Below are 8,460 nucleotides of genomic sequence, written 5' to 3'. Positions count from 1 at the left end.
ACATTTCCCACCGGACAGCTCCAAGATATTTTGTTGTCAGCAAAATACGGTAAGAAAGAAATTTATCATATTCACACTACACTCCACTCCACAGTGTCGCGATCACACACACCACTAGACCGCTTCACGTCACGGGGGGCCGCGGCCAAGACGCCAACACGCGCACGCCCCTCTCGCTCGTTTAAAGCTCCCTTCCCTTGCTCTGCTCGCGTACTATTTAGCGAGCCGCCTTCTTCCACGCCGGTGCGCGGAGCGCGGTTTCCACACCTTGCTGATCTCGGAGCCCAACCAGAGGCCAGGGGAGGGAGGGGGGACTAGAAAGCCATGGGCTTCCAGGTCGCCGCCGTCGTGCCATCGCCGTGCGCGCGCTCCGCCGCCTCGTCGGCGCCCTCGACATCCTCGCGCTTCCCATTCCTCGGCGGCCGCGCCAGGCTCGCGAGCTCGGGCGGCGGCCTTCTGGCGCGCCGGCGTGGAAGCGCGGTTCAACCCGCTGGGTGCGCGCTGAGTGCCAGCATAGACGGCATGGGCGGCGGGGACACGGAGTTCCTGAGGAGGATCGAGGAGCTGGCGGCGTCGGCTGGGGTGCGGACGGCGGGCTGCGGCGGGTGGCCGCCGAGCCTGGAGCGGAGCGCGGGCGGCGTCGGGCTGCCGCTGTCGCTGCGAATGCTCAAGCGCAAGAAGCAGCAGCAGCAGCAGGCGGCGCCCCCGTCGCGGTGGGACGAGCGGCTGCTGGGCCTGGGCTCCGCCGGCGAGTCGGTGGGGCGCGCCTTCTCCTCCATGCTGCTCATCGTGCGGGAGCTGCAGAGCTTCGCGCTGCGGCAGATGCAGCAGGGCGACGACCTGCGGCTGCAGGCCGTGCTGGCGCGCGCCCGCGGCGAGACGCACGACTCCTTCGTCTGGCTCTTCCAGCACATCTTCGCCGGCACCCCGGCCCTCATGCTCTCCCTCATGCTCCTCCTCGCCGACTTCACCGTCCACTCCATGACCCACAGCCTCGCTGCCGATGCTACCGTCCCACCGGCCCCGCCCGCCGCCGCTGCAGCAGTAGTCGACGCCGAGCCGTCCACCCCGCGGTTCGACGCGGGTGCGGTCAAGACGTTCTCCGTCGGCCGGACGGCCTCGGTCGGCGGGGGCAGCGGGGGCGGCGGCGACGCTCGGCCCGTCGCGGGCGCTCCCGGCGATGACCACGAGTCCCGCTACAGCCTGGGCCGCGTCGCGCCGCAGCACCTCGCGCCGCTGGCCGGGACGGGCGCGGAGAAGGTCCTCCTCCCCGACGCTGCCGCCGAGGACGAGCAGGCCGTCTGGGAAAGGATGCTCGCCGAGGCTTCGCGCCTGCAGGCCAACGCGCGCGCCGAGGAGCTGTCCGATCCGGAAGTGCTGGGGAGCCTCGTCGCGCCGGTCGTGGTGGAGGTGGAGGCGGGGGACGTGGCCGAGTACGCGCGGACGGAGCAGTGGTACGAGCTGGCCGTGGCCGAGGAGCCCGGCAACTCGCTCATCCTCGCCAACTTCGCGCAGTTCCTCTACCTCACGCGGAACGATCACAAGCGGTACGTACGCCCACCACCTGTTCGACGGATCGACAGCGAAGTTCTTGTTCATTTTTTTCATCAATTGGTGATTGATCGTACTACATGTGTGTTGATCGCAGGGCGGAGCACTACTTCGAGCGGGCGGTGCGGGCGGAGCCGGCGGACGCGGAGGCGCTGAGCCGGTACGCGACGTTCCTGTGGAAGGCGCGGGACGACGTCGCGGTGGCGGAGGAGACGTACCAGGAGGCCATCGCCGCCGATCCCGGCAACGCGCACTACGCCGCCGCCTACGCGCATTTCCTCTGGAACACCGGCGGCGACGAGACGTGCTACCCGCTCGACTGACGGCGGTGGCGTCGAGCTAACAGCAGATGATCTCTTTCCGTTTACTAAAACTTAGAATCGTGTAGTAGAGGTGCTCGTGGGCAGTGGTGATCCGGCGGGATTCCATGGCGCGGTGTCCCCCATCCGGGAATACGGGCGTACGGCGATGGGAGCTTTTGGCCGGGAACGGCCGAACGGGGACGGCGGACGTACGGACGCGAGGCCGAGTTCCCGATGAGCTTTGTCGGCCATCTCCCTGGCATGGAGTGCACTATGGCCGTAGCCTGTAGACTTCAGTGGCACCGTGGCGAGGAAGAAGGGCGAGTGGTGGTAGTATATCATATGGATATATGTTGTGTATAGCAACTTGGGTCGGTAATTATGTATATGAGCAAAAGAATAAGTGAACAGGAAGAAGATGGTGATGATGGTAATCTCTGCTCGTTGCAAATCTTTCTTGGATCCACAATTCTACTGCTGTTCTAGGGATTGGGATAGGCCAGTGTGCCGGCTGTGAGAACGTGCATCGGACCATCGTTTTCGCAATTGGCGAGCACTAATCTAACCGAATATGTTGAAAATATTTTTCTTTCCAAATATCAGTTTTTTTTCCGAGAAATTCACTGATCTATTAATAATCACCAACAGTAGTACAAATAACCTAAAAAGTAAAAAAATTACAAATAATCATCAATAGCTGACCTCGCCCCTCCATCGTCGGAGTCAGGCAAAGCTTGTCGTAGTAGAGCTTGTTGTAGTAGACAGACGGGAAGTCGTCGTGCTAAGGTACCAAAGGACCAGCGCAGCAGAGCAGCAACTATCGCCAATAATGACAACCGTAGATCGGAAGAGACTATCATGAAACCACACCAACAAACACGAAAACCGATCGGATCCCAGGAGATCCAACGGGCACACAACTCCACGCGCCCTCCGTCAGCGCTAGATGCACCACCGGAGCGAGGATAAGGTGGGGAGGACCTTATTCTGACTTCAGGATGTAGCCGCCGCCTCACCATCCCAAAAAAGATACTGAAAAGTAAACTAAATTAAGAACGAACACTCCCCGCCGGCGAGGGACCGTGGTCCGCCACACCTCCAAGGCCCCAAGGACACCGGAGGCGGAGCGGACCGGCGGTATCGCCGGCGAGGAGGACGGACCCTTGATGGATTTTGTGTCTTTTTTCCGCCGCCTCCTGGGTTCCTTCGCACGTACCAGTTCGGCTCCTGTCTTATAATCTAATTTGTTAACACACTACAACTTATTAGTACGAATCATGAAGCAATCCAATGATCCGAGCCAGTTGGAACCTATATGTTGCAACTCACTAGTATTCACAATTGGCACAAATCATGAGGCAATTAATTCAACGGTTTAGAATTTTTCTTTTCTCGACTGCAACCAATTTACAACTAGAAAAATTCTAGTTGCAACTCATTTTGCATGAATCACGGTGCAATTCTATGGTTTAGAAGAGTAGAACGAGAATTAGCAAAACCGATGATTTAATCCACACAAATAGTAGATAAGATAAAACATTGCTACAAATAGATTAAAGTATTCATCCAAACTATCATAGAGTAAAAAACAAATATAAATTCTAAACTTATGACCCTTCTCCCGACTCCCGCGCAGCACCCAGAGAAGCGTGGTTTCAGAGGTGGTGGCGCAAAGCTTTGGAAGCGAGGGTGTGATTATCTCTGGAGAGAGGATAACTCGTATACAGTGCATATGTGCTCCCTCGGATCGGCTCATTCCCCAAACCCATGGCGTGGCGAGACGGTAGGCGGCGGAGGAGGAAGACAAGTGCTAGAAGACACTTTCTTGTAAACTAGCAATGTGGTTCTAATTGGCTCCTTATGATTTTAAGAGATGGACTAAATTAAATTCCAACATAATATAATCCAGGAAAAACGCACTGGGATTCTTTGAAAGTTCACCTCCGCAACAAGTGCTGATTTCTTTGCTTCTGCTACAAACTTGTGGGATTCTAACTGAAACTTCTCTGAATTGGGGAAGCTCCCGAGTTGGAAAGCTTCGTGTTTACGCTCGTTCAGAACTAGAGATCCTCCTTCAACGGTGGTTTAATTTAGTCATCAGTTCTGTTGGCAGACAGGCTCCTACCGAGATCGGCCGATCAAAGAGTGAAAACACCTGTGCTGCACATGCTCTGCGACGACGATCATATGCGCGCGACAGGAAAAACGCAATTTCGATTCTTTGAAAGTTCACCTCCGCAACAAGTGCTGATGGATTCCTGAAGTTCAACTTCTTTGCTTCTGCTACAAACTTTTGAGATTCTAACTGAAACTTCTCTAAATCGGGGAAGCTCCCGAGTTGGAAAGCTTCATGTTTACGCTCGTTCAGAACTAGACATCCTCCTTCGACGGTGGTTGAACTTAGTCATCAGTTCTGTTGGCAGGCAGGCTCCTACCGAGATCGGCCGATCGAAGAGTGAAAACACCTTTGCTGCACATGCTCTGCGACGACGATCATATGCGCGCGGCAGGACCACCACTAGCGCCGGTAGAGCAGGGCTGCACGGAAGCTGCTGATGCAAGGGCGGCAGGCCAGTACGCGTACGTCCCGGGGAAGACGAAGCACTGTTTCGAGCCGGTGGTCTCCTCCCCGCGCAACGTAACGTGGTCCGGCGAGCTCGTGCGACGTGCGGTGGCCGGCGCGCCGAAGCATTGTACGCATCCTGCCGGAATAGTCACCGGATCCAAACCGTGCCCGAGAAAGTCCGCCAACGAGGAACGGAATTCCTGACGAGAGCCAATGCCAGTCCGACACAAGTCCTTGCGACGATGCAGTGTAGGCGAAGTTTCCCCACGAACAAGCCGTTTTGGATCGATTTCTTATCTATCTCGTATGTCAGATTTAGGCATTGCTCGTGCTAGCATCAGATCGTTTTCTCCGAGATGAAGTTCACCGGAGTTTCACGGGAGCTACAATCCACATGGAGGGAGCCCGGCGGTTTGACATCAGGTCTGAACCATCGCACTCTTCTACCCACCTGAACCTGATCGGCGATCACTGGCCCATATTCTCTTCCTGGCTTCAGACCACGGAAAAGAGTATGAAATGGAACTTCCTCGCGATTGCATACAGTGCGCTGCATGATAGGTTATCCTGTCAATCACGCACAATGATCCTGGCTAATGCACCAAGAATGAACGTCCAAAACTGACACGGCCGCATGCGCCTATTCTCTCTGTTCTGGTTTCTTGATTAAAATCGTACTACCTGAATCTCGTATGACTTGTTCTGCCGACCGAACTATTCGGATAGCTCGGATATTCGGATAGGTGAGAAGTCTCACCACTCCCTCCGTTTCCGACGAACAGGGCGTATAAATTTAGTCAAAGATCAACATTCTCTAAGTTTGACCAATTTTACAGATACAAAAAATAAAAGAGTAAATTTCACTTTTTACCTCTATAGTTATGAATTTGTGACACTAATTACCCCCGCGAATGGAAATCCGTCCAGATTATCATTTTTAGAATATATGAACCCTCGTTTTTTTATGCGTGTCTATTGAGCAAGGTCTGAGGTGATAACTGCGATTTGAAAATGTCAAGCGACTACTAGGAATGGACTATATGGATGAGACAAATTTACAGTTAATCGTCACTGATGCTCTCCAATCATTAGACATTTTGTCGCTCCAGAAAGATGTAAAATGCCGGTCCTATCTAACAAGAACAAACAAAATACTAAACTAAGGCAAATTTTGTTCAAAGCCTTCTAGATATGTTAGTTGGTAAAACTTCCACTAAATTGAGTAATATGTGTCACAAATTGCACAACTACAAGGTAAAGAGTGGAATTCACTCAAAATAAAAAATTACGATGTCAAGTCAATATTTGTAGATTTACTGTAAAATCTATTTTCATAATATACTTGCTTCGTGTTTCAGATGTTTATTTTTTTATTATATTTGGTAAAATTTAGTAAGATCTGACTTTTCGGTTAAATTTATAGGACTTAGGCTCTGTTCGGTAACAAAGTATTTTTGAAGTATTTAAGCAATACTACAATTTCCCAAAATACCATAGTTTCTGTGTTTGCCTATAACTAAAGAATGTGGTACTAATACTTCATTACCTCTAAAAATGTGGTACTTTTGAAGTATTGAAAAAACAACTGTAGATCTCTTTTTATCTAAAACTTAAGTATTGTTATGCCAAGCACTCAAATAGTATGGTTTTATAATACTTTGTTTTAGAAAAACTTTGTTGCCAAACCAGACCTTATTCATAGAATACATGCAGTATTTTTTATTTTTTTTTGAAACCATAGAGGCAGTATTATTTTGTTGGAATCTCCATCGTCACTTTTTCTACAGCAGCTCGGTCATCCTTTTTCAGGGGGAGATGCTTCATCATTTGTTTACAGGCGGCTCCGTGTTAGAATATCTGCCAGGCCATCTTCTGCTGAAGCTGAAACTAGTATTAGATCAGTAACCTCAAGCCCATTCTAACACCCACTAGCCTGTTGTAGGAGCACCACCAGGTAGGGGGCAGTTTCATTAACATGCAGGGAGCCTGTAGGTCCCGGTTTTCCTGTTTTCGTCGAGTTTTTTCTGGTTTTTTTTTGGATTTCGAATTTCTTTAGATTTTTCTTCAATTTTTATTTTTATTTTTTAACAAACTTTAGAGTGGAGAAAAATTTAAAGGTAAGCAAATTTCAAATTCGAACAAATTTTTAAAGTAAGCAAATTTTTAATCTTAGCAAATTTTAAATCTGAGCAAATTTTGAATCTAGGCAATTTTTAAATCTAAGCAAATTTCGAATCTGGGCAAATTTGAAATCTAAACAAACTTTTGAATCCGGAAAATTTTGAAATAACCGACTAATGGGCTAGGCCCATTAACCGTTTCCCCTAACCATCGCTAAGGGGTGATGATTAGCACCACCCCCTATACACCGACCTGATTTTTTTTTTTTTTTTTTTTGAGCGGGGAAAACAGGCCTTTATTAATCAGAGGTAATCGATACAAGGAAACCCTCTGGCGGCCTAACTAGCCACACCCGGCGGCCTGGTGCTTCATAAACTGCACTCCTAGCTAAACGAGTGTGCTTCTTTATTCGAAATCCTAGCTTCATGGCGGAACTCAAGAGCATCAAAGTCACCCTTAGACTCCCTAATTTCTCTCGCAATGTGAGCATAACTTCCGAGAGTCCCCTCGGCCAAACTAGTGACAACATTCATGCAATCCGTTGCCACCATAATCCTCCCGGCGTGTATATCCTTTGCCGGAGCGCAAGCCTCCCGGCATGCCAACGCCTCCGGAATCTCGGCGCTAGATTTTCCAGGGAACACGAGCGTCGATGCCCCCACAAACACTCCATCCTCCGTCCTGGCCATCGCCGCCACCGTACCTCGACCTCCATTCTTGCCCACCGCAGCATCAACATTGATTTTGATCATCCCCCTTGGTGGCGGTATCCATCCCGGCCTCCGCGGATCCGGGCGATGGCCGGCTTTTTCTTCCTGAGGTCCTCACACTTTTTCAGGTCCGATACAAAACTCTCCACGAACAAGTGAACCGACATAGGGCTCTGAAAAATCTGCTCGTGTATCGCCTTTCTTCTTGCATGCCATATGGCCCATAGCGTAACCAACACCTTCGTAAGATCATCATGCCTCAAGGTTTGGATCAATCCAGCAACCCACACCCTTGCATCGCCATCATCCGACCGGCTGACATGTTCCGTTACTTCTTCGTCTAACGAGCCCACACACACTGGACATAGAGCAATCCAGAGAGAGCGTGCCTCCAAGAATCACATGCGCCACACAATCGGCGAGGTCGTCGTCCGCCATACCCCGTCTATGTCTCAACTCATTCGACGGTAGAGACCGCTTGGCTAGCCTCCGGAGAAAAACCCTAATCTTTGACGGGACTTGGGTCTTCCAAAGCGAGCTCCATTCCTTCGCTAATTCCGCATGGTTCGAGCTTGTGGCCCTGCTATCCGGCCCACGCTCGCGCCTCTCCCGCGTGTCGACCAACATGCGATATGCCGAACGCACGGAGAAAACACCCTTTCGCTCGTAGTGCCAAGCCCGAAGTCGTCGTGTCTCCTACCGGGCAAAGGAATCTCCTTGATCACATCAACATCCATTGGTAAAAAACATTCCCTGAGCTTCTCCTCGTTCCAAGTTGCAGAACTCGAGTCGATCAGATCCGCTACCGCCTGAGGCGGATTCCTGGCCAGGCACGCCATGGGCCGAAGCATCCCGTCCCTCGGTAACCAATTATCATTGCACGGGTCCGTGTGCTCCCCCGTGCCAATCCTTCTCACCAAACCTTGCTTCAGAACTTGTATTCCTTCATGAATTCCACGCCAAACCTGAGAAGGCGACGAGCCTAACCCAGCTTGCAACATGTCTGTATCAGGGAAATATTTGGCCTTCAAAATCCTTGTACTCAATGCCGCCGGACTTCGCAGACATGCGCCACCCCCGGCGCGCAAGGAGGGCCAAGTTAAACAGCTCCATGTCTTTAAACCCTAGGCCTCCCAAACTTTTTGGTTTACACATCTCTCTCCATGAAACCCAAGCAAGGCTTTCTCTCGCCCTCGCGACTTCCCCACCG

The 8,460-nt window shown here is 51.4% G+C and overlaps 1 protein-coding gene across 1 annotated transcript; it reads left to right on the top strand.

The window, feature by feature from the left end:
• The first annotated feature begins 228 nt into the window (after positions 1-228).
• Positions 229-2,287, top strand: LOC124650279. Its single transcript, XM_047189824.1, has 2 exons — positions 229-1,547; positions 1,649-2,287. The coding sequence occupies exons 1-2, from the start codon at positions 325-327 to the stop codon at positions 1,872-1,874; spliced, it is 1,449 nt and encodes a 482-aa protein (XP_047045780.1). The 5' UTR covers positions 229-324; the 3' UTR covers positions 1,875-2,287.
• Positions 2,288-8,460: the final 6,173 nt, after the last annotated feature.

Source organism: Lolium rigidum, chromosome 4 (assembly GCF_022539505.1).
Source record: "Lolium rigidum isolate FL_2022 chromosome 4, APGP_CSIRO_Lrig_0.1, whole genome shotgun sequence".
NCBI lineage: Eukaryota > Viridiplantae > Streptophyta > Magnoliopsida > Poales > Poaceae > Lolium > Lolium rigidum.
Note: the sequence above shows the minus strand (reverse complement) of the source record. Positions and strands in the feature narration are given on the sequence as shown.

Bases quoted from the DNA above. Each gene is read 5' to 3' on its own strand.
- LOC124650279 (XM_047189824.1), top strand. From the start codon at position 325: ATGGGCTTCCAGGTCGCCGCCGTCGTGCCATCGCCGTGCGCGCGCTCC. The intron at 1,548-1,648 runs GTACGTACGCCC...TGTTGATCGCAG, and splicing joins ACGCGGAACGATCACAAGCG to GGCGGAGCACTACTTCGAGC.